Source organism: Bos grunniens, chromosome 7, assembly GCF_055505025.1.
Source record: "Bos grunniens cultivar Pamir isolate PY7600 chromosome 7, Bosgru_T2T1.0, whole genome shotgun sequence".
Classification (NCBI taxonomy): Eukaryota; Metazoa; Chordata; class Mammalia; order Artiodactyla; family Bovidae; genus Bos; species Bos grunniens.
The window spans coordinates 109762913-109789399 of record NC_141171.1 but is presented as its reverse complement, the minus strand read 5'-3'; the positions used below and the strand labels follow the sequence as shown (position 1 = coordinate 109789399).

General features: G+C 41.5%; 1 protein-coding gene across 4 annotated transcripts; it reads right to left on the bottom strand.

Moving 5' to 3' along the window:
- Positions 1–503: 503 nt before the first annotated feature.
- On the bottom strand, positions 504–26487 carry SLC25A46 (solute carrier family 25 member 46). 4 transcript variants are annotated; one of them, XR_015168447.1, is made up of 9 exons: positions 26066–26485; positions 23134–23176; positions 21785–21842; positions 19110–19187; positions 18563–18663; positions 9584–9640; positions 8983–9107; positions 8333–8390; positions 504–4475 (listed from the first exon to the last, which is right to left on the bottom strand). XR_015168447.1 is itself a non-coding variant. In XM_086413405.1 (8 exons), the coding sequence occupies exons 1-8, from the start codon at positions 26352–26354 to the stop codon at positions 3897–3899; spliced, it is 1242 nt and encodes a 413-aa protein (XP_086269531.1). In that variant the 5' UTR covers positions 26355–26487; the 3' UTR covers positions 504–3896. The 4 variants fall into 4 exon arrangements, 3 of the variants coding, with proteins under 3 accessions (XP_086269531.1, XP_086269529.1, XP_086269532.1); XM_086413405.1 differs by lacking the exon at positions 8983–9107 and having other exon boundaries at positions 26087–26487; XM_086413403.1 differs by lacking the exon at positions 8983–9107 and having other exon boundaries at positions 26066–26480.

Sequence of the window (26487 nt, the reverse complement as noted above, 5' to 3'; positions counted from 1 at the left end):
CTACAGAAGTGTAACTTCTTCTGCTGACTGTAGGTGTGGGACAACCTTCCCTTCTGGCTCTTTGGCTGGTCTCATAGCTCAACTGACACGAGACAGATTAACAGGAGAAAAGTTTTCATACATGCAGGAGCCCCATACAATGAGCCTTAAAGGAGGGAACCAGAGCTAAAAGCTTTAAAAATGTTTAGACGAAACAAGTTATGAATAACTGGCAGGCGGAGGCGTTTGTGTAGGGGTGGTGAGTGGTGAAGGGGTGACAGGTTTATTCATACAGCTTCCTCAGCCTTAAGTGCCCTCTGCTGGCGCAGGCGGGATGACTTTCACACGAGCAACTGGCTTTCAGCGGAACAAGGAAGGCTCTGAGTATCCTTTTGCACTAGCTATCCTCAAGTACCTTTAATTCAAAATAATATGCCAGCATCACATATTTTGGGGGGACATATTCTGAACTTCCTCACCACCAGACTTAGTAGTTTTCTAGCATGAGTAAGAGAAAATTAGTATTTTATTTCAACGTTTTATTTAACCATTTCATATTACACAATTTGCTGAAAACATTTAAAATACCAGTGAGACAAAAACAACTTTAAAAAACAAAAAACACACAGACCAAATACCTCTTCTAGCTGAGGTATACTGCATAAGATTCATTGTCAAATCACAAGTTTTTGTTACTCAATTATACAACTTGGAAGCATATCAATGATACTCAGTCATTCAAAAGAAAGACATTATATATCCAGTTTATATGAGAGAGAGAGAAAAGGAGAGAAATGTACAACTACTTGAAAGAGAAGAGAAACCAGAAATGCCAAAGTTAAGTATCACTTAAATTCTAGTGCAATGTGAGTTGTTACCAACGGGATTTTATTTCCATATATATTATTGAAAATAACGAATTCAAACCTATCTTTTCAAGAGCTGGCAGATTGTTCATTTTTTCCCCGTAAGATCTGGGAAGCAAACTAAAGGGCAAACGTTGTCCACAATGTCAGCTGAAAAAACAAGTATCCAAGCAGTGTGCGTTGTTTGCTGAGCAGATGCATGAATACACGGAGAGACTGAAGTGTCTGTGCCCAGTCAGTTAAGTGAAGGTTTTGTGCCGCTTTAACAAGCCCAGTGCTGAAAAGCCAGCTGTGAACAGGCAAGCATACCTTGCAAAAACGAGTAAGACCTCTTGCCTCTCAGTTTTATTTCTGAAAACACTATTAAACCCCACAGTCCAGTCATTTTGGAATTAGTTTGTTTTGACTCATAACATCTAGTGCTGGAGTTTAAAGACTTACATTATTTACACCTAGAGATTATTTTGCAAGAAACCATAAAGAGTCCCTCAAAGGAAAGAGATTTAGAAACAGATTTAGTAAACCGGTTCATAAACTCACTTAACACAGTTAAGTAATATTAACCAGATGTTTCAGTTTTTAATTCCATGGCTTTCAGACTATATGACTTAAGAAACCCAACAATGTAAGGCAAGCATGTCACGCTTCAGCTCCACGGCAAAACCTAGCTTATGTAAGGGGACCACTGGGACTGTGAAATGTTTTTAATAGAATATTATTCATGATACTATTAATCACACTGAATTAAAAATGTTGTCCTAAGGTATTATCATATTAAGAACTATAGCCTATGGGTATTTGACTTCGGCATCTAAAGAAACAAAGCAATTTTTAAAAAGGAAAGAACATGTCTAATGTTTATTTTGCTTATTCCTTTCTAAATTCAGTTAAACATATTTGGCCAACATTTAAGTGCTTCAGTTTTAAAGATTTCTTTTTATATTTCAACTAATTTGGAATGGTAATAAAAAATTACTATTTTACTTGCCACATTTCAACTTTAGTTTTAATATTAAGTTTTAATATTAATTTAATATTGAGTACAACTCTTTCTCCAAAGAGAAAATAAGACCAACCTACTTGTGCATGGTTCAGCCTTTCAGTCTTATAATGATTCCACAGACAGACTATATAACTGAATCTTCATAACATCATAAAATAATCTTGAAATATCTAGTTCTTAGCTAGATAAAGGTTCCTAGATTTTCACTAGTAGATACTTGATTCCATTCAGATTCTGTTCTATAAATTTTCTAAAACCTGTAATTTTCAGAAGTTTACTCTTTCCTGAAACCATCTTCTTTGATTATAATAAAAATGAAAGGTTTTTAGGAAGTTGGACATATTATAAACATCTAAAAATTTACTTAGTAATTCAACAGCAAGGAAAACAATTTATATGCTGCAAATTAGACAAATCATTATCTGAAAGTGTATCACCTATGCTTAATTTTATTTTCCCCCTCTCGGTGGAACAGGAAAATGGAAAACCTGTGTGCTCTAGTCATCAAAAAAAAAAAAAAAAAAAAAAACCCAAAACACATTCACATGACAGTTGAGAGAGTTGCCACATATATACTATTTGATACTTTTGGATATCATCTTTTGGTTTCAACATTATTAATCACAAAAAGTAACCATTTCACTGACATTCAGTAAGTAAAACAGATCTCAGTTTGTATGCATTCTAGGTTGGACAACATCAGTGCAGTAACCATACTCCAGCTTGCTAAATGGATCAATCAAATACATATTATTTTACTACACAAAGAGCCTCACCCACCAAATTCAATTTAGGAACAGACAGAATTTTTTTTGTTAAACTGATTACCAACATTTTTGCTTATTATTTGTTGAAATTCTTTTCTTCACCCATAAAAAGCAAGGACAAATTTCCTTTAAAGTTTCTATTTTTCATCAGTATCCATCCAAACAAGTCTCAATAAAGGGTGATAAACCCGCCTTTCCCTTTACGTATCTCTAGTTTGGAGAACACAACTACGGACAAAAACTAGAAGCAAATAAAAATTAAAGCCATTATTTAATGGTGACTCTATGAAAGGCATGAGGCACAAATTCCCAGGTAAATTTTAACCTGACTTCTCTAAGACAGGTCATTCAGAAATGAAAGGCAAGTGACATTCCCTTTAGTACACACTTTGTAAATGTGGAAATAGGAATTGTCGTCATCATTATTTTCTGTCTGTTAATAACAGTGGCTCTAAAAACAGTCTGATGATTCATAAAACTAGGTAAGCAAATCAAACTTTATAAACGTATGACAAGTTTATAAGTTGCTGGCACTGAAGTGGTGGGTTTGATATGGACAAGTATGCCGTCTGCCTTTAATCTTCTGGGTACCTTGGCTTCTAGTGCTTTGTTCTGATATTCAAGCAGAAAGTGCCTAACTTCATTTTATACAGTAAGCTGATCTAAGAGTGGAAAACATGTAGGGATGAAGGAAATTCCAAGTTATGTGCATGCATACAAATGGCTTCATGATAATATATGTATGGCCACTGAAGTTCTACAGGGACAGTGCGATTTAAAACTCTCAGCTTCTGTTTACAGACTGCCAAATCTAATCCTTCTTGTCTTTATTACTGACAACATAATTTGCTTAAACTATGACCTCCTGCTACTATACGCTGTAAGAATGACATACCAATATCAGTCCAGAAGGTGAAATAAACGTGTAATAAATATTAAAGTCAGATGAAATAAATTTAGCTCTGTGAAATTTGGTTTTCAGTTTGTTGACAAATACTTGCTTCTTCCCAAGATTCTTTTTAGTTTGACATTAGTGCTATACTAGCTAGAATTTAATTCATACGAGTGTTTTTACTGAGTTTTCAAATTTGGAATACTCTGAATCCAAAACATGTATCTATGCCTTTTTTAAAAAGTGGAGAGTCAATATAATCATCATGGGCTGTTCCTGCCAGTTTCAGCTCTTATCCGTTCTGAACCCCCGTTTTTCACTTCTGTCCTTCATAACTTCATAACAAAGTATCCAGAGGATGTCTTTCAGACTAACCAGGACTCTGACTCTCAAGCACTGTTCTGAAGAAGCGTGGAGTAAATAATTTTGGTGATCTGCAACACAGCCGCGTGCAGCGTGTACTGTACGACCACTGCTCCGAACCCTTTGTAGAAGCCGAGCGCGCCCTCCTCCTGCCGTATGGTGTTGACGCAGTCTCTCACGCCCTCGTACTGCGTGTTAATCGGAAGCACCTCATAGCCCAGGTCTGTGTTGTCGATGATCGTGCGTGTTCCCTGCACATGCAGGCGGTGCAGAACCGTCTCCAGCGGGTACAGCGTGACGTCAGAGCAGAGGCTGGCCGCGAAGTTGGCGATGAGCTCCGGAAAGTAGGCATCCAGCATGCTCTGCACCGGGCTGGCGCCCTCGGCGAGGTGGCCGTCATAAGCCTTTCTCTTCAGGATGAGCAGGACGACCTTCTGGACGACCGAGCTGATGACGTAATGGAGAACCCCGTGCAGCACCGTGGGGAAGACCAAGGACAGGAGCGGCAGCAGGCGCTTGCTGTGAGGCACGCCCAGGCCGATCGCTCTGCCAATCCCCTCCTTCACACACTCCAGAATCCCCGCGCCGTCTCGGATTATCTCACTCTGAGATGAAAAGGAGGAAAAGAGTAAAAGTCATCATCTGCTTCTTCCGCCACAAAGGACGATTCTTTTTAGGTCCCTTTAAATCCCTTTCAAGTTAATGTTCTGACTAAAGGGGAGAAACATCAAGGGTTCCAAATGTAAAATGTTATCTAGGTATTAGATTTTTTTTCAAATAAAATTTCACAGAACAGCAGCGAAGCTGGGAGCTATTCCAGTTGGGGAAGAGACGTGGCGGGGGACACACCAGGTGTCCCAGCCTCAAGAAGCTCCCCAGGACTCATCCTGAAAAGCAGCAACTACCCTACACGAGGAGGCACAGGGCTTGATTGAAAGCATGGCTTTACCCCTGGCTCCAGTATGGACCTGCTGGTTCTGTGATCATGGGCACCCGTGACTTTACTTCTAAGAGCTTACTATTCTACAAAAGTGGGATTAGGCTGACCTACCCTTATGCACAGAGCTGCTGGGAGCATTAAATGCAAGAAGGCTGGTGCACAGAAAGCCTCAGGAGATGTTAAGTCACTATCATCCTCAATGTCTCTACTTTTTGTAAGTATGAGATGTGTGTAAGAAGTTGTGACACTGGTTACAGAGGAGCAGACAGGCAGAAAAGGACTTTCCTGGTAGCTCAGTGGTAAAGAACCCACCTGCCAACGCAGGAGACAAGGGTTTGATCCTTGCATCAGAAAGATCCCCTGGAGAAGGGAATGGCAGCCCACTCCAGTATCCTTGCCTGGAGAATCCCATGGACAGAGGAGCCTGGTGGGCTACAGTCCACGGGGCTGCAGAAGAGTTGGACACTTAGCGACTAAACAACAACAAGAACAACACAGAGGCCCATTTGGCCACAGCAGAGGCTGAAGAGAAGAGAGAAAAGTGAAGCTCAAGTGGTGTTCTTGGGCCACAGCATGCCACCATGCAGACTCTGGTCCTTAGTCAGATGGGAAATGACCAGCTGGTCTGAAGCATAAGATGGTGAGATGTAATTTGTGCTGCAGAGGCTGTCCTGCAGAGGAGCATGGGAGCAGAGGCTGAGACACCAGTTAAAGATGTGACGGTGGGTTGGAATAGCACACAGCAAAGGAAATAAAATGCTTCAACTGGGCTTTTATCACCAAATTACAGCGAGCAGGAATGCCTGGTGGACGGGAAGTGGGTCATGGGAAAGAGAAGTCAAGGATGAGCTCAGAGCTGCCGGTCAGAGGCGCTGGAGGGACAGCAGTCCTCTTGTGGAGCTGGGCCGCACTGCCAGCCAGCAACGGTCGGGGGATCCAGAGTTCAGAAATGCAGAGTCTAGGCTGTGAGCTCCAAGTGCACTTTACAGTCTAGACTAAAAGGAAAAGGTCGGAGCCGGACACATAAATGTGCGAGTTTTCAGTAAAGCTAAACCATGAGACTAAGATGAGCCCACCTAGCCTCGGTCATTTCCCTGCCTGTTTCCCTTCCCACTCCAGCCTATTGTAATACAGCAGCCAAAGAGATCCTATTCAGGACCTAAGTCAGATCATGTCATCCTCCTGCTCAAGCCCACCACCGACTTCCTGTACCCCCCAGAGCAAAGATGAACCATCACAGTGATCTTTGGCGCCCTGTGTGCGCGCTCGCCCTTTTCCATCTCAGACCTCAGCTCCTCCTGTTCTCCGTCCTGAGTCAGCGTCAGCCGTACTGGCCTCCTCTTTGCTTTGCAACACACGCTGGATGCCAGCCTCTCGCAGGGTCTCTGCTTACAACGCTCTGCTCCCAAATACCCGTGTAGTTCTTATGTTCACACCTTTACTCAAAGGGCTTTTGCTTCTGAGTGAGAACTTTCCGGATCTTAAAAAAATAGTAATCACTTCTCTGTACCCATTACACCTCTTAATTTCCTTGTTTTATTTTTATTCTCTTTGGCACTTAGTACCATGAAGTATCCTTTTATTTATCTTGTTTACTCTGCTGAGAAGTCTGAAATTCATCTCAGAGAATATAAGTCAACATGGATCCTTACTCAGCAAAAGGATATGAGCATTGCAACGTAAGAACACTAACCTTGCATGAGTATGTAGAATGGCCTTTAAATCCAGGAAATAGAACAAGGGGTCTTAGTAAAAGACAACAAATCACTAGGAAGTTGATATTTAAGAGCTTCAGGAAGTGTTCTTTAGGAGATCTATGCATAAATGTGTGATTTTCAAGGCAAAGACTGTTCTCAAAGAGATCTGAGCTCCCCAGACGAGCAAACCCACACCCTGCCCATGAACTAGGAAGAAACCAGCTATGTGACATGAAGGGCTGGGAATGGGGGCCTATCGGTGGGAAGGAGAAGACCATCTCAGATACTCCCTGAAGTCAGAACTGAAGACAGGATGACTGATTAGTTATGAAGGATGAAAGAAATACAAAAAGCAAGACTTCCCTAATTTTTAAACTCGTGGAGATGGGAGAGTTGAAAGGAGTCACTGGGGTACATGAGCTCCCCTGGACAGTGACTGTGATACAGAGCAGTGAGGGCCACGGCCTGTGCCCTGGAGCACAGAGAAGACGCGGTCAAGATGGCACTGAAAGCAGGGAGGGCACTCGAGAGAGTAGAGATCTGAGGAGGAGGAGAGCGAGCCAGGAGATCAGGCAGGAGCGAGCCCAGGCAGGAAAGACATCGGAGATACTGGGTTAGAAAAATCAGAATGAACAGCTAGTGAGCTAGGAACTCTACACAAATAATTCATTTAATCTTTATAATTCAGTTCATAAAATATGGTTCCAATTTTATGGATGAGAAAAATAAGACTTAGAAGGGCTAAGGCATCAGCTCTAAGTCACACACCTAATTTAAGCAGAGAAATGATTTGACACGGGGCTGTCTGAAGCTAACACTTGTTTTCCCCAACATATCGCCCTGCTTGTTTTTCCTTCGTTATCTTCCTGCTGTTGTTTTCCTTATCTTTGAAATGATGTCATCTTACAGTGATAACTCTTTAAACTGCAGCCCCATACAAAGGTTATATCATTTTCACACTGTCAAGTGCAAGGGGAGAGGAAATACCTGGGTAGCAAGACATTAATGTCAAATAATAATTCTACAAAATACATATAGAATCAACGATGTGGCCAGAAAAGCACCTGAGTGGAAAAAGAGTAATTTGAAGAGGTAACGCTGATCCATTGAGGCTTTTATAGAGAGAAAACTCATACCGCCAAAGACAGAAATACGCTAGAGCACCTGCCACCGGAGACAGCAGACGGCGCGGGTGGGGGCGGCGGCGGGACGCAGACAGTGGACGGTGCGGAGGGTCAAGGAGGCCCGCTCAGTTTTAAGTGGAGCAACGGCGCGTGAGAAGGGCTCTGAGCTCAGTGCACCTGCAGCGCCACCGCGCGGTGAGCGACATGAAACAACGTCAGATGTGAGCAGTGATCGGGGCAGCTTCTGCAGTCCTAGCATCAAACGCAATGCTGCCTAGTCAGCTAGCTATGGGAACTACTCTCCTCACTGCTTCACGTTCAAGCAGTCATTTATTATCTGATAAGCCATAACCATTTGAGTTATACATAAGCGTCTTAAAAAGTTGGGCGGGACCCTATAGATTTTTTTCTATTCAGAGCCAGTCATAGGCTGGGTTCTGAGACATCTGAATGGAGAGTACAGCTGCCTGTCGTAAGGGATAAAAAGAATTAACACTACAGGTGTAAAGTAAATTTGCAAAGAAAACTGACACACTGGCAATGTACCCAGTATATAATCTCTGATATATGTATGTATTGGTGAAAAAGCTTTTTTAGAAGGATATTGTCTTAAATTTTTATTACACTATTAGACATACACAATATACTGAATATTCCAAAAGATATTTTTAATGAAAAAATGACAATGAAAAATAGCTCACCTGTACTGTTTCAATTAGACTTGCTGAATAAAAAGGCATTGCCACTATATAAGTTAGGCTGTAGAAATTAAAACAAACATCAGTACACTGAAACAAGAAATTTACACTCATTTTTTTAATATCTACTTTAATGTATCAACATAATCTACATTCAAGCTTGAATAACAATTTCAAGGTTTTCAACTATTAATACCTATAGCCTAAAGATATTTCGGAGACCTATAACATAAGATGCTTTACTCAACAATTAGAGATGAAAAACTGTGTATTAAAATAACACAGGGGGAACCTGCAAAGAAAATAACTTATTTTGGAGTAAAACGTGGTCTTGTTTATGATTCACTACGTGACCTACGAATTGGATACTTCAAATTTAGGATGAGGGATCCACTCCATTGCTTGCCTTTTTAGTGACATCTGAACAAGGCTACTGTTCTGCTATGGTCCTATCTATTATCATTATTCATTCCCAGATTTCCCACCCAGCAGAGCTAAGCCAGTCTTCCATGGTGAGTGAAGTCCCCTTTTATTATTAAAAAAACAATATTGTACAGCTTTGCAAAGTTGCTTCCTATTGCCACTGTTGAGACATACAACTTTGCAAGCCTGCAAAATATAGTCACTTAAAATAATGTCAAGGTGGGACTTACCTAACCCCATGGGCCAGGTCCTGGCAAGTAGTGGTTTTCAAGGTGAATGGAACATCACTAAGTAATAATGTGCTGGAATGTCCCACAGAGGGAGCCAGCAAGCTGGGGGGTTTCCAATTCACAATCTTCAAGAAAAATTAAACAGTGAAGAGTAAAGTTCTAATCTATGAAAACGGTCAGTGTTGCAATGTCACCAAGTGCCTTTAGGACTACAGTTTAATGACACTAAGGTTTTGAGTTTGCTCATCACCATACAAATGAATTTGTATGTCTGCTTACCAATAAAATAATGATAATAATTATAAGAATAATAATTTTCCTGGCAATTCACATTTAACAAGTTGACAATCCTTGCTAACTTCCTAAGAACACAAAGAAAAATTAAGTTGTGATTTCAGCCTTCTACATGAGAAAGATTTGAAAGATAACATATATTTCAGGATTTTATTTCTAAACTTTGTTAATTTTCTTACTAAGTTTTAGTCCCACAAATACTTCTTTTGCTCTTATTTTCCTTAACTTTTATTTAATAAGTTTTTTTAAGTTCTAACACTATAAAAACTGATTAAATTTCAATACAAATGCTGCTTTTGATACTTACGATTTTAATAGAAGGTGTTCTCCTATTTGTTTAGGATTCCATTTATGTGAAATCTCCCTAAAAAATAAATAAAACAAAAGCCATGCTATTTAAAACATCCTGAATTAGCCCAAGTTTCAAAAAGGTAATCAATTTTTAATTTTTTTTTTTAATCTGTAGGAGAAATATATTCTAATGGTGAACAATTTTCTTTCTGGGACCTGTCAAACAATCACAGTGGGTTGAAAAGAGGAAAAACTCAGGCAGTCTTTCTGTCTGCGCTGAGAAAGGAGGAAGCGTTATAACTGATGATAGAAATGGACACGGGGGAGCTCCCTGGTAGCCCAGGTTAGGACTCCGTGCTTTCACTACCGAGGGCCTGGGTTCAGTGCCTGGTTTGGGAACTAAGATTCCAGAAGCCATGCAGTGTGGCCACAAAAAAAAAAAAAAAAAAAAGGCAGACAGGAAAACAACGGATGGGGAAGGGAAGGGCAGACCAGAAGAGAGAGTAAAGGAAGCAAAGCTTAATTAACTGTAGCGCTGGACGACACACGCATCTGGGTAGCACCCAAGTGCCTCTACTTATTAAGATGGCATTACTTTTGTGATTTTTTTTTATTCTATTCTATTATCTTTTTAAGCTCCTGCTATATGCCAGACATTGTGCAAAGTGCTTCACATAAATTATTTCTAACCCTCACAATGAACCTATAACCCTCATTTCATACATGAGGAAACAGGCTCAGAGATAGTTCATAACTTACCCAAAGCCAAGCAACTAGTTAGTGGCAGAACTGGGTCTAAACCCTGGTCATATGACTTGAGTCTATACTATCTGCCTCTCATCTCACTTGATACAAGAAGGACTCCTCTGAGATAAACAGATATTGCCTTGTATATCTTACTGCCTTGTAACACCTATAATAAAATACTGCCTTTTACTTATGAGAGAAAGGTTAAAAGGATCACAGGGATATGTTCCAAGGAGAAGGACAGAATGCCAGGTCTGGGACCAAGGTCTAGGACTGTGTGCTTCCTGCGATTTAGGTGACTTTTGGAAACCCGAAGAGAAGAGCGGCAAGCTGAATGAAAAACAAAAAGGGAGAAAGTTACATCAAAAGTCAAAAACGAGCAAATATGGAGAATAAAGGGGAAATCAAAAAAGGAGGCAGAGAAAAATGAAAAGGCAGACAGAGAGGATGGGAGAGCGGGGAGGGAGGGAGGTGGAGCGACAGAAAAGGGAAACGCAGAACTGAGTGGAGACTGGCTGCAGCAGCTCGGCGGTGCCACAGGCACACACCCCACCAGAGCCAGAGCAGGAGCCCGTGAGAAACATTCTCTGCTTGAGACGGGTGAATATGACATAAGGAGACAGAGGAAAGGTCAAGGAAACCACTAATAATATAAGTGCTCTAAAAACCAAGTCAGTACACTTACGGCATGTGTGATACATGAATATTTCTACATTTTTCTAGAAACTGAAAGGTCTGCAGAGACACTTTGGGAAAACAAAACAACCCTCTCTGATTTATAAGACCTTAGAGAATGTTCTGAGTCATATTCTGATGAAATTATTACCAGAATACTATACTAGCTCTGAGTAATTGTAGAAAAATAGCTGGAATGACGTTTAATGATTACAACAAAAATTGTAAAAAAGACTAGGCTACTTATCTAACTGACAGTAACTTTATGATTATAAAGCAAAATATGCTAAAAGGTTTGTAAATCCATTACTCTCGCGTCTGTGCCAACTTGCTTCAGTCGCGTCCGACGCTTTGTGACATTGTGGGCTGCACCCCACCACGCTCCTGTCCATGGGATTCTCCAGACAAGAATGCTGGAGGGGGTTGCCATGCCCTCCTCCAGGGGATCTTCCCGATCCAGGAATCAAACCCACATCTCCTATGTCTCTTGCACTGGCAGGTGGATTCGTTACCTCTAACGGCACCTGGGAAGCCCTCTATTCTCTTATACGGCCTCAAACAGGGTTACCACAGGTTGTTATGATGTTCATTTTGAGCATTTCGTTAACATGGATACGTGGGTCTGTAGCCTGCCTTTCTGTAAGGACTGGGACACCTTTGCTTTGAGCACTAATTGTTGTCCAGTCACTAAGTCTTGTCTGACTCTGTGACCCATGGAGTGCGGCAGGCCAGGCTTCCCTGTCCTTCACCATCTCCTGGAGTTTGCTCAGACTCACTGAATATTAATTACTGCTGCCAGTTCTTCAGATCATTAGGATTAAGGTAAAAAGAGCGAAGAGAAATTTAAAATCAAGTATTAAAAAAATGATTGAGACACTGTTCCTGGTAGCTGGTATTCCTTTATAAAATGTGTAAAACTTACTGCCACAGCTCTAGAAATTTAAACTAGCACATTTAAATGCTTCACGAAAGAGGGTAGTGTAAAACTCTACTTCTGATTAAACCTTTTTATATTTCATCACCAAGTACCAGAATATGTAGCTATTTTTAATTCACTATCTTCACACGCAACACTGCCCTTCAAATGAGCAACAAAATTAAAGAGAAGTGACTTGCTTTTTATCAGGCTTTCTATTTGATATACACACACTCCCATGCACAATCAATATACAAAAGCAACAGAATTTTGAAATAACGCTGTATTTGTGCAGCCTTTACTTTTTTTTAAATAATTTATTACTTATTTAATGGCTGTGCCGGGTCTTGGCTGCTGCACTGGTTTTTCTCTGGTTGTGGCGGACATGCTTCTGATTGCAGCAACTTTCCTCGCAGTAGAGCACAGGCTCTAGGGCACGTGGGCTCAGCAGTTGCGGCTCGCCGGCTCTAGAACACTGGCTCGCCGGCTCTAGAACACTGGCTCGCCAGCTCTAGAACACCGGCTTGCTGACTCTAGAACACTGGTTAGGCAGTTGTGGTTCGTCGGCTCCAGAACACCAGCTCAGCAGTTGTGGTTCAGTGGCTCTAGAACACGGGCTCAGCAGTTGCGGCTCGCCGGCTCTAGAACACCGGCTCGGCAGTCACGGCTCGCCAGCTCTAGAACACCAGCTCAGCAGTTGTGTCGCACAGGCTCAGCTGCTCCACGGCATGTGGGATCTTCTTTCCAGGCTAGGGATCGAACCTGAGTCTCCCTCACTGGCAGCAGATTCTTTACCACTGAGCCACCAGGGAAGCCCCCAGCCTTCACTTTCAATTGCTTCTTACTTTCCCATGATCAAAGAGCTACCCTCTTTAAAAAAAAAACCATCTAATTCAAGCCCCTCATCTTCCAGCTCCTTTTCTCTCCTCTTCTCAGCTGACTGTCTAAACTTGCTGTTTCCATGCCCTAACTTCCCACTCATCACTGAACCCATTCCAAACTGGCTTTTGCCCTATTATTTGACAAAAACAGTTCCTGCCAAGCCAAGGTCTCCATGGCCTCCATCCACATCACTAAATCAAACGGGCATTTTCGAGGCTGTGCCTTATCTGACCTCTCAGCAGCCATCATGCCCTTGTGTTCCCCGCTGCTTCCGCAAGCCCTCCCTTCCCCCGCATTCCACTACCCCAGACTCTTCTGGCTTTTCTCCTCTCTTCTGGTCTCTACTTTTGACTCCTGTGCAGGGGCATTTTTCTTAACTCAGTGACTTACGCTGGAGTTCCTCAAGGCGGAAGCCCTCTTCTTTTCTTCCTTTATATGTTATACTCCTTCCCCAGGCAACCTCATCCCACAGGACGCTTCAGAACCTCCCAAATCTGTTGTCTTCAGTTTAGACTTGTCTGTGTCAGAATGAACTTGTCCAAAATCAAACTTATGATTTTTCTTTCTTAGACTCTTTCAGTGTTCCCTAAGTTGAGAACTGTTAATCCGAAAGGAAATCTACTGAACTGGAGAAAGATTTCATTGTACTTAAAATGGAATGTGTTCAAAGTCAGTGAATTCAGAGGAGTCATGAGGAGAAACAGACAACAGGAGGAGAAAACAGTAAAATGTACAACTACACATGTGAGATGAGTCAAACTAAGGTGGAGTTCGGCCAAATGGATTCTGTGAGAGACTGAACTACCCAGGTAGCCCTGGGAGGGGTGCTCCGTATGTTAGTGATCTGAGAAATGCCACAGAAAAGGAAAGGTCACTTCAGGGCAGAGCAACACGAAGTCTGACTGACTCTGCCTCCGGGAAGGTTTGGGGAAGGACTGGCACGGATCTGGGCAGTAGACAAAGATCACAGATGATGACCCAGCGTTATAGTCATTTTTTTTTAGAAGTAATAAATACTGAGAAACTCTAAGTTTGGTAACTTAATAAGCATTACAGATTTATTCTCTCTCTCAGATGTGACCATCATCAGTATAAAAAGACTAAATATTGGTGAATCCGTACTGTCTCACCTAGTGATCACCATGCAATTCAAGATCTCAGTCTCGAAGACCCTAGAGCCCGTCCTCAAATGCTGACTTCTGTGAGATGCTTTGGCTTACTACTTCTTACCGCTTTGATGCTTCGTCTGCTATGACTTTGTTTTCCCCCAAGAAAAGTCAACCATGTCCAAAGCAGTCAGAATTAAAAAAAACAGAAAAAAGGTTTATACTCTAAGAATGGCTTTATTTGACATCTAATTGTTGTTGTTCAGTCACTAAGTTGTGTCCAACTCTTGCAACCCATGGACTGTCGCCCACCAGGCTCCTCTGTCCATGGGATTTCCCAGGTAAGAAGACTGGAGTTGGTAGCTTTTCATTCTCCAGGGCATCTTTCTGACCCAGGGATCAAACCCACATCTCCAGCATTGGCAGGCGGATTCTTTACCACTGAGCCACCAGAGAAGCCTGACATCCAGTTACATAACCCCAAATCCTAGAAGTCACCCTGACACCTCCTTGTCTATCACTGACCAACCTTTAATCCATCACCAAGTTCAATCAATTTTACCTAAATATATCTCAAAGCCATCCATTTACACCCATCTCAAAGATACCATCCTGGTCCTAATTGCCGTATTTCTTTCCTAGGTGGTGATAGCTTATGAACGCGGATCCTTGTATCTATTTTGGTCCTCCTGCGATCTTTTCATCTCCACTTACAATGACCCTTTAAAACATACATCGATTATGTCACTGACGCCTACTTAAAACTCCAATATTCTTAACGTGGTCTACAAGGTCAAGCGCAGACCGGCTCTTGCTCTCCATCCTGCTCTGAGTTCAAACTCTATGAGCGTTTCCCTCAATTACCAGGGCTGCCCAGCTGGCTCAGGTGGTAAAGAATCTGCCTGCAATGCAGGAGATTTGCATTCAATCCCTGGGTCAGGAAGATCTCCTGGAGAAGGGCATGGCGACCAGCTACAGTATTCTTGCCTGGAGAATCCCATGGCCAGAGGAGCCTGGCAGGGAACAGTCCATGGGTCACAAAGAGTCGGACAGGACTGAGCGACTAACACACATTCCCTCAGTCACACGAATTCTTCACGTTCCCCCCGCCACACTCTGCACAAATTAGTCCGTGTCTCCTGACTGCCATTTGGATCTCAACTTAAGTGTCACTTTATTAGTGACACTGTTCCTAACCCTCTAACATGCTCATGGAACCGTATTCTTTTCCTTTAGAGAACAATCTCAACTTGTCATTATTCATTCATTAGGGGGATTATTTTACGTACACTAGATCCCAAGCATCCTGGTCAAAGGTACATTTTGTCTCTTCTCCTCACTATATATATACCTGATTTTAGTGAGGATTCAGCACACAGTAGGGACTCAGGAAATATGAGCTAAATAAATAGATGAAGTGATGAGTGAGATTTACCAACAAAACTTAACCCAAGTAGAATATCTCAAAGATAACCTTTTGTGTCTTCTTTAATAAGATTCAAAATGACCAGGAGAAAATATATACCCACACAACTGATGTGTCTGCATGCCTAGAGAATAAGAAAGTGAGATAACAAAATTCTGTCTCCTCATTCCCATTTTTCTTTTCCCTTCCCTTAACCTGAAGTTAAAGTTACTACTTCATCTCTGCTTTAGAGAAATGCTGTTACGTCCCGAAGGTTCCAGAACTAAAAAGTAGTATGCGTGCGTGCATGTGCGTGCCAAGTCTCCTGATTCAGGCGTGTGTGACTCTTTGCAACCCTATGGACTGTAGCCCACCAGGCTCCTCTGTCCGTGGGATTCTCCAGGAAAGAATTCTGGAGTGGATAGCCATTCCCTTCTCCAGGGAATCTCCCGCCCCACAGATCAAACCCATGTTTCCTGTGGCTCCTGCAATGCAGGCAGATTCTTCGCCAATGAGCCACTGGGGAAGCCCAAAAGCAGTACAGCCAGGACCAACAGTATTCTGACTGCAAATACAGAATTCTTTATACTTTATAATACAGAAATCACTGAATTTTGTTAAATTTTTATTTAGCTCATATTTCCTGAATCCCTACTATGTGCTCAAAATCAGGTATACAGTAAGGGGAAGAAACAGAAGGAATTTGTGACCCTAAAGGTTGGGACCTAGTGTAAGGGACACATGTTAAAATAAAATAATCCCACTAATGAATGAATAATGACGAATTGAATTTTGTGTTTGTAGGAGAAGGTCAAGGACGTTTGATGACAAGTACTACATTTTGATCTTACGTGTGATATAAAAAGCAATGGGGTAAAATTATTGAAGGTTAGAAATTCACATTTTTTTAAAGTATGAGAGGAGCAACTTTTAGCTGATGAAACGTTTTTCTTTGCAACAGTTAGCAAAGCTATGTTAAAGGAACTTCAAGGTTATGTGGTCCTTTGAAAGCACTCACAGTGGCAAACAGCCTGATATCAGTCTCTTCTGTCTTTATTTCCTTCCCTATGAAGACTGAATCTCAAGTCTGAGATGCTAGTGGCTGCACCTTCAACTCCCTCACTTCCTTGTCAATCCAAAAAATTAACCCTGCCAAGGGCCACTTCTGGATTAACAAACCATTTGGTCTTTAACTCCACTCCTGGGGTTTACTGTTGATAGAGAAAATCAGAGTACTGCTAAACAGCACCCAAACAAATTTATGGGATCGCCAACATTATCTCCTAACGTTATTTCCATAGATTCCTTGCAAAGTTCCCCTTCTGTCACTCAGAGCTGTGACTGTCCCAAACATCTGTCACTAGTCTTACACTCTTTTACTCTGACCCCCATGCTCATCATTCTTTCACCTCATCCTGTTTCAGAGAGAAGAGAGATCCATAAGCAAACATTCTGAACCTTCCTACCACTTCCCTCTGGAAGAATCCACGGTTCTGATTCCCCTCTTGGCTTCCAGGCCACCACTGTCCTCTAGCTTACTGCTACCGCCTCCCTCTGGAAGAATCCACGGTTCTGATTCCCCTCTTGGCTTCCAGGCCACCACTGTCCTCTAGCTTACTGCTACTGCCTCCCTCTGGAAGAACCCACGGTTCTGATTCCCCTCTTGGCTTCCAGGCCACCACTGTCCTCTAGCTTACTGCTACCGCCTCCCTCTGGAAGAATCCACGGTTCTGATTCCCCTCTTGGCTTCCAGGCCACCACTGTCCTCTAGCTTACTGCTACCGCCTCCCTCTGGAAGAATCCACGGTTCTGATTCCCCTTGGCTTCCAGGCCACCACTGTCCTCTAGCTTACTGCTACTGCCTCCCTCTGGAAGAATCCACGGTTCTGATTCCCCTCTTGGCTTCCAGGCCACCACTGTCCTCTAGCTTACTGTTACTGCCAATTTGTTCCGTTAGCCTCTCTTTCTACACATCCACCCACCCACCCATCCCCACACAGAGCCCAGGATTCTGTCCTTGGTTCACTCTGTCATTTAATCTACACTTTCTCCTTAGGGAAATTCACCCATCCTCAAGCTTCAGCTGAACATTCAAAGCCACGCCTCCAGGTTCAAATTTTCCATGGACTCTGAGCCACAGCTCCAGCCTCTTCTAGGCATGCCCCCTGGATGTCTCAGACTTCATTTATTGAGAGTTGCCTTCCTTATCTTTCCCACTCCAGCTTACTCTTCTTTATGAATTCTCCAACTCAGTTCCAATCGAGAAATCTGTCACTGCTGCTAAATCACTCTCCTACAACCCCATTCCCAATATTATCAATTATACTTCAGAAATGTCTGTCCAGCTTCTGTTCTATTCCAGTTGAGACCCTTCTCAATCTGGCCTATATTACCCTAACAGTTTTCCATAGGTCTCTGTCTGCATCAGTCCTTTTTTCTAAACATTGCCACTTGAATATATCCTTGATAGAATAACCTGTATATTAAAAAAAAGCAAACAATCCCCCACATTAGATTTCCAACTCCACAGACAATAAAACCTAAGTCACTTACAGGCAGAACCACGCTTCAGTCTAGCACCTCAGCTTTTCGTCTTATGCTACTCCACACACGCCCAATATTCTAAGCACAAGACATTCTTACCACTCAGACCTTCCAGTTTCCATAAAATTGTGGACGCTGTCACCTCGACTCTCCTACTCTGCCAAGTTATCTCCTACTCATAATTCCAGATCTAGCTCAGACTTCAGGTTTTAAAAAGAATTTTTGCCGATAATCCATGCAAAGTGTCCTGTGGACTCCGAAAGGGGTTTGTTTAATTATAGCATGAATCATGATGTGGGCTTCCCTCGTAGCTCAGTTGGTAAAGAATCTACCTGCAGTGCAGGAGACCCGGGTTCCATCCTGGGTCGGGAAGAGCCACTGGATAAGGAAATGGCAAACCACTCTAGTATCCTTGTCTGGGAAATCCCACAGACAGAGGAGCCTGGCGGGCTACGGTCCATGGGGTTGCAAAGAGCCAGACACGACTAAGCGATTGAACTGAACTGAATACGTAGCAGTAGGAGCTGAAAGACGTATCTCAACAGATACTAGACCAGGAAGGGTTTTCTTTATCACATACCAATTCCATAAGACAATTATTTATTCTGTTTCTTCTCTTAGCTACTTTAGGCAAGTTTTCAAATTCAAGGTATTTTTAGCAACTATCATTTTTTCATATTTTTACTATGAAGCTAATAATGAAAAATGCCAAAAAGGTACCTTGGTAAAGGTGTGAATTCACTGATTATTCCCTCTGCTCCAAGTGTGATTCCCTGCACGATAAATGTACTTCCCATTCCTTTCCAAAGGGCCCTTGGTCCCTAAAATGAACAAAATTTATTATTTCTGCTAATGCCTAAAAAGGAAACACAAAAGTTCTTAACAAAACTTGACATTAAATGTTTTCTGCTATTTTCCAGTAAGACATTATTCTAAGAACATTTTAGTCGAGAATGACAAGTAAATTACCTCCTTTCTTTAATATTTGTTGGGTGACCTAAATTTAGGCCAAGATAAACACTCCAAATTAATTATCTCTAATATGGATTAAATACCCTTAATATTTAATTAATTTTGGCAAAGGTGTGAAGTTACTGATTATTCAGTGGTATCAAAACATATCATTACCCAGTTAAGTTTGTTTTAGCATAAGAGTTATAATATCTTCAGTAACTAAATTAAAAGGAATTATTGTTGGTTTAACTGTTACTAAGGCCAAATGGTACATTATAAATAACTTTAATAGAATGGACAGATTATTTCTCACCTGGGTTTTGTTGAAGCTGTACATAATATTGATGACTGTAAACGGGGTGAGATGATAGTGCCGAGCATGGTAGTTAACCTGTGAAAAAGAGATTTATGATTATTTTCTATTATTGTTTTGCCAAGAAATAAGAGCATGAAAGATACACAGTGGAGTCATAGCATAAACAAAAGTTCAATTGTAAAGTCAGCATGAATTATACAGAAGCAAAATTACTTTAAAAAATGCTTTAAATAACTTAAAAGTAAAGAACATGTGGTTATACACACACAACCCTGAAAGACCAGTGTATAATATATCTGGGCTTCCCTCATAGCTCAGTTGGTAAAGACTCTGCCTGCAATAAAATATATAATAAAGAAGGCTTTGTTGTTTGATATTTATGTTTCCTTAAACATCAGCATGAAATTTACTGTGGCAAAATGCTCATGCCATTTAACACATAGGAACCATGAAGAACTCTGGGGACAGATTTCTGTCTTCCATGGCAAGCAGTAACAAGCTATAAACAATTGGGAAATCATGAAATCAGTATAGGGGATCAGAAATAATATTTATTAAGTAACATAATAAAAAAGTGCCAGAATGCATCATACACCCTGCAAGTATTACTTTATAAACATTTTTAAACATCACTCACATATGTATACACTGGATCACGATGCAGTATTGTCACAATGTAAAAAATGTGGCTAAAATCCACTCTTCTAGGGCACATACACTGTTCGTACTATTTAAATATTGAACTCTCTCTACATCCTTACGTTTTGGTGCTAAGCATAAAAAACTTTAAAAAAAAAAAAAAAAAACCAGTTTATCTTTTCTAACTCAATTTTCAAAGATGCTGTTATACTATAGGTGCTTTCACCAGTGTGGCCCACTAGCCCTCAAAAGCCTCATGATCCTTTCAGGGGACAGACGTGTTCAAAATTATTTTCTTGATACTAAGGCATCATTTCCTTTGTTACTGTGTTGACATTTTCAATAATAGTGCAAAAGCAATAGTGGGTAAAACTGCTAACTCTGGCATAACTGAAGGCAATGGCACCAAAACGTATTTTTGTACATATCATATTCTTCATCTGACTCACATGTGAAGAGGCAAAGCCACTTTCCCCAAAAGATGCCCTTGGTAGAGCAGTAAGATATACTAATTTTATAGAATCTTGACTCCTGAGTACACATCATCTTTCTAATTTAATATTTTGTTATTGCATAATGAATATGCTGTCATAAGAAAAAGAACTTTTCTGATGGAGCAGTGAGTCTGAAAATAGCCACTTTTTTCCATGAACACCATTTTTTTTCTGGAAAAACTAACAAGAATATAGTTACTTGGGACAAACATGTTTTTAAAACTGAACAAAGTGGCTCATTGATTAGAAAATAAGAATATTAGTTGCCAATGATAAATTTGAGCCTATGAGCAAAAATTAGAAATCTGGAAACCCTACATCCACTATCATGAACCTACCAAAACTCAAACACTTTTCTGGTGAGATTTATAGTGATTGTAATGATGGTGGTATTTTAATACAGTAAAAGCAAATGTCATAACATTTAGAAGATCTATATAATCAGTAAATCACTATTTTTCAATTAATCAATGCATGATGTAACAGAATCACACATGGGTAAAAAGAAACCCATTCAACGTGAAGGACAGATCAATAGGTTTTAATGTAAAAGAGTATAAAAAAATTTGATCTGTGTGGTTTCAGATTCACATTGCAAATAACTTTATCTGCCAATTATCTAAAAAGATATAAAACTCCCATTTTTAAATACATATGTATATAAGGCTAGGCTTTCTTGTTTCTTTCAAAAACCAGGTGTTGCAACAGATTGTAGAAACAGATGTGACAATCTGGCTGCCTTCTATTATGCCAGGCATTAAAGATATTTTCAAAAAAGTTATAGTGATTTTTCATAAAATGTTATTTATGCTAATACCTCATCAATTTATTGTTATTTTAATGAATTAAACATATATATATATATAAATTTTCCCAGTTTGGGGTTCTGAAATGGCAAATATTGGTAGATATAATTCATAAATGTGAGAGTTGGACTGTGAAGAAAGCTGAGTGCTGAAACACTGATGCTTTTGAACTGTGGTGTTGGAGAAGACTCTTGAGAGTCCCTTGGACTGCAAGGAGATCCAACCAGTCCATCCTGAAGGAGATCAGTCCTGGGTGTTCATTGGAAGGACTGATGCTGAAGCTGAAGCTCCAATACTTTGGCCACCTGATGTGAAGAACCAACTCATTGGAAAAGACCCTGATGCTGGGAAAGATTGAGGGCAAGAGGAGAAGGGGACGACAGAGGATGAGATGGTTGGATGGCATCACCGACTCAATGGACATGGGTTTAAGCAAGTTCCCAGGAGTTGGTGATGGACAGGGAGGCCTGGTGTGCTGCAGTCTATGGGGTCACAAGAGTTGGACACGACTAAGCGACTGAACTGAATCTATATAAACAATCGTTCTTTGGGGATGTCAATAAATTTTAAGATTTAGCTTTCAAATACCAAAAAGTTTGAGAACTGATATATTATACATTTTGGTATACATCACATGGAATAATAGTTACATGGTCTCAGCCATTTATCTGAGGCCTATATGTCAAATCAGGGTTAGGGTCACTGTTTAGAAAACCACAAAAAGTATACTTACCTGACACTGGCGGCGCAGAACGATGCAGGGATGGGCCAGTACATTCTCTGTAAAAAGACTATAAAAGGACAATTCATATGTACAACACATGTAATTTATTCTTAAAGAATCATGTATTACTTAAGTGATACATTATTCTTAAAAGTAAAAAAATAGAGTTTTCAAATGTTTAGATGTGTTTACAAATCACTGTACCAACAAGATTCAATATGAAAAAAAAACTAAAGTCAGATTTTTGAACTGTGGTGTTGGAGAAGACTCTTGAGAGTCCCTTGGACTGCAAGGAGATCCAACCAGTCCATTCTGAAGGAGATCAGCCCTGGGATTTCTTTGGAAGGAATGATACTAAAGCTGAAACTCCAGTAAGTGGCCACCTCACGCGAAGAGTTGACTCATTGAAAAAGACTCTGATGCTGGAAGGGATTGGGGGCAGGGGGAGAAGGGGACGACAGAGGATGAGATGGCTGGATGGCATCACTGACTCGATGGACGTGAGTCTGAGTGAACTCTGGGAGTTGGTAATGGACAGGGAGGCCTGGCGTCCTATGATTCATGGGGTCGCAAAGAGCTGGATACGACTGAGCGACTGAACTGAAGCAAAGAAACAACATATAATATTAATATGTACAGTATAAAGATGAAATTATCGATGCACTTGTAGGCCTGATAGGGAAAACTTACTTCCTAGACAATTTAAATGCCCCTTCCCCTTTCTTTCAGAGGATGTGCTGTGAACAAAGTTCTTATCAGAGGAGCCATCTATCCTATAAATTTTGGTGTGGATGTACTTTGCACTTTAGTTATAGGGGTTTTAATGAACATATTAGGTGAAACCTAGATGCTATGCTCTTTCTTCCTCTCTAACATCAATTCTTTATCACATCAACACTAGTTGAATCAAATGTCACAAAATAAACACTAAAGGCATCTCAAAAATTATATTTACACAATATTTTACAACATATGGAAATGTTGATTCTACAGATGCTATGCTGCTAAATATCTTGTCATAATTCTGATGTTGAGGAAAAAAGTTCAATGCAAAATTACTTGTTTTTGGAGGGGGAGATAAGATTACATTTTATTTTTTGGACAGACACACACAATATAAAGTTCTTACAATATTCCTTTAAATTATTTTGTGTTTATAAAATTGAACAAATTTTCACTATCCTTATGGGGGGAAATTATAGGTTTTAAATATTTTTTTCTGCACAGAAACTTTTTAATATTTAACTACTTCTCCAAAAATCAATCTAAAGGAAGTAACACTAATTATCTAACATTATAAATTAAAGAAAAAAACTTTAAATAAAACTTGAATTAAAAATCTTTAGATAAAACATTACCTTGCAAGTCCAATACCAAATCCAGCAAATCTATTCAACTGCTCTAAAATAGAAGAAATAAGATTACTCATAACCATTATTTGGGTTTACCATAAAAAAGAACAAAAAATATCTTTTTTACTAACATGACATTCATTTAAACTCCATGTCCCCAAATCAAATTTTGACAGGGGCCAGAAAGGTCATTTGAACGAGTGAAGAGCTCCATTGGGGTTTGTGGCAAGTTGCAAGGGGTAGACTCCCTAACTGCTTTTCAGCTCCAATTCACTGTTGCCACATGGAGCTCTGAGTCCAGGCTTTCAAAGGTGTAATTTTTCTAAACAGATATTCTCATTTTTATATAGTATCTTCCAATTTTAAAATATTGGCAACTATTTTAAAAAGGATTAAAATTCCATGTAGACCAAATCAAACACGTTTGCAGGTAGATGCCAAGGGCTACTAGTTTTCAACTTCCGACTAATTTTTTTTTTTTCTAGTGAAGACTCTGATTGATAACTTTCATCAACCATACCTCCTGTGTTGTAATCATTCACTGAGACTGGTGGAAAGTATCTGTGTTACACCAACAGTTGCAAGCAAAACATCCCATGAATATGATTAAGTTGAAAGAGCACTTAGGGTAGCTGAAATGGGAAAAAGAGGCTCTCTTCTCTCTCTCAAAGTTTTAAAGACTTTGATGTGTTGTTATTTAGTTGCTAAGTCTTGTCGAACTCTTTTGTGACCCCAAGAACTGTAGCCCACCAGGCTCCTCTGTCCATGGGATTTCCCAGGCAATACTGAAGTGGGTTGCCATTTTTCTCCAGAATAGTTTGATAATAGCTGCTTAATTCCTGGAGAAGGATATGGCAACCTACTCCAATAGTCTCGCCTGAAAAGTCCCAGGGACAGAGGCCACCTGACCCCCTACAGTCCATGGGCTGCAAAGAGCCGGACATGACTGAGTGACTGAACACGCAGCTGCATCAGGTCTCTGTGATACACTACTGTGCACATACGTGCTGCTGCTCATGGCACAGCTATAGTCTGATCAGGAGGGTTTACAGCTGGAAAATTTCTACCCGTCTCAAAAGAGAAAACAAATTTTTTTTTCCCTAACTGAAAAACTTAAAATCATAAAGATGAAATATCAAACCCTGAGAGACTAGACATTAAATTTCAGCTATAATATTCACAAGGGATTTTTCTCCCATTCGCTTTTCGCTCCCCTCTTCTCCAATCCCTCCCTCTCATCTCTGCTCTTTTTAATGAAGTAATGCCCTCACTGTTCCCTGAGAGACAGAACAAGACCATGCAAACAGTCTCTGGGGAAACCACCATTGCCTTGAAAAATGTGCAAGGGCAGAGGCTCCTTTTGCCCAATGAAGATGCTTTCCCCCTTTCATCTTTCCCTCTGTGTCTGTATAGGCCATCCAATAAACTAACAAAAAGCACCACTGACGTTCTCCGGACGGTGGCAGGAAGGCTTACTAGTAGTAACTAAGTCTCCCAGGCTTCTATCCTCTTTGCAGCGTTTTTCACCAGCCTCTTAACTGCTGAAAAACACCCCCAACAAATCCCTGGATATTAACATCTCCTCATTGTAACCATCAACGCATAAATTATGAAAAGATAAAATGTCAGCTTTACTGCCTGAGAAGGTAACTGTGAGGCAATCACATATGCATTTTGAATAATTTATAACTTTCCAGTACTTCTTCTGGGACCTATGGGAAAAAACAGCGCTAGACAGAGTGAAAATCTAACTGTATATATAACACTGAGTAAGTCACTGATCCTCCATCTATCCTCACTGGATGATAGTAGTCTGTTCCTCCCCGTAACCCAAACCAGATAAATGTTACTGTACTTCCTAGTCAAATAAATGAGACTAAAATTTATGTCTAGAATGTACATAATATTTAAGGATATGATCAATTATTCTAACACTTTTAGGAGAACGAGAACATGCAGCAGCCATTATCTCCATTTTATGAATCCAGACGATGTTGAAAATATCTAGATTACACAGGGCTGCAATTAAAGCGTCTCTATCTTCTGACAAGGAGGCCTGGCGTGCTGTAGTCCATGGGGTCGCAGACTGACACCACTGAGCTACTGAACTGATCTTCTGACATTGCACAGAATAATTATGTCTTGATTCCAAATTCTTATCTTGAAAATGTCTTAAGTGTTTTTCATTCTTTAGTGGAGTTTTTAAGTAAAAAAAAAGAAAGGAGGAGGTGGGAAAATAAAGGAGTAGTTTGGGATCTAGAACACAAACACAACTCCTATGATTACACGGAAAAAAGAAAGATTGACTTTTAGCCTACTGTGTGGTCCACACTGTTATCAGGCATTACTGACACCTCATTATGTTTGTTGGTTTTTTTTTTTTTTTTTTTTACAAAACCCTGAATTATTCTTCTATACATCTTAAAGTTGAGGAAAGCAAGAGAACACAGAGGTTAAGAAAGTCTCAGCTTTTAAGAGTGGTAGAGAAAGCTCTGAGCCCAAGACCGCCTATGGTCTCGGAGGAAGTTCTTTGCACAAAGCCACCACTGATTAATGGAATGAAGGTGATACAGCGGCCGGTCAATCAGCTATTTCTCACGTGAGTCTCGATAAACAGCAAACCAGTCTCCTTTGTGGATTCAGGGCATGGGAGGTAGCATGCCTAAACCTTCCGTGATCGCTGCCACGCCAAGGCTAAGGCAAGCCTCTCCAGATAACACCCGAGTAGGGACAGGGCGGAGGCCTGCTCCGGGGGCAGAGGGCGAAAGGAGCGCCAAGGGGCGGCGCGGCGGGTCCGGGGGACGCGACCCCGCGCGGCTCCGGGGTCTGCGGGGCCCGGGCCGCCGATCACTCCCCCCGCCCCTCCGGCGCCCAGGGTCCCTCCCTGCCGCTCCGCGCGGACCACCCCTCCAGCCCCCCGAGGCCCCCAGGCCCTCACCGCCGCCGCCCAGGCCCTCACCACCGCTGCGCCCCGAGCCGCCGGGACAGGGCCCCTCCGCCGGGCCCTCGGGCGGCGTGCAGGGGGCGGGCGCGCCGCGGGGCGGGCTCTCCTCGGCCCAGTGCAGGTTGCGGCTCCCCGGGATGTCTGGGGGAGAGGTCACCCAGCGGCTCAGGTCCGACGCGGAGCTGAAGGACCTCGCCGGAAAGGCTCCGCCAAAGCCCGGCTCGTCTCGGGCCCCACCCCGGTAGCCCAAGCCATCGAACCCGTCCGGGCGCCGCGGATGCATCGCGCACGGGGGCAGGATAAGGCCAGCCCGCCCCGGAGCCCGCGGCCACCCGGGCCACACAACCTCTCCTCAGCAGCCGCGGCGCCCGGGCAGCCTGACACCCGGAAGTCACGCCGCCAGCCCGGACGTGCAG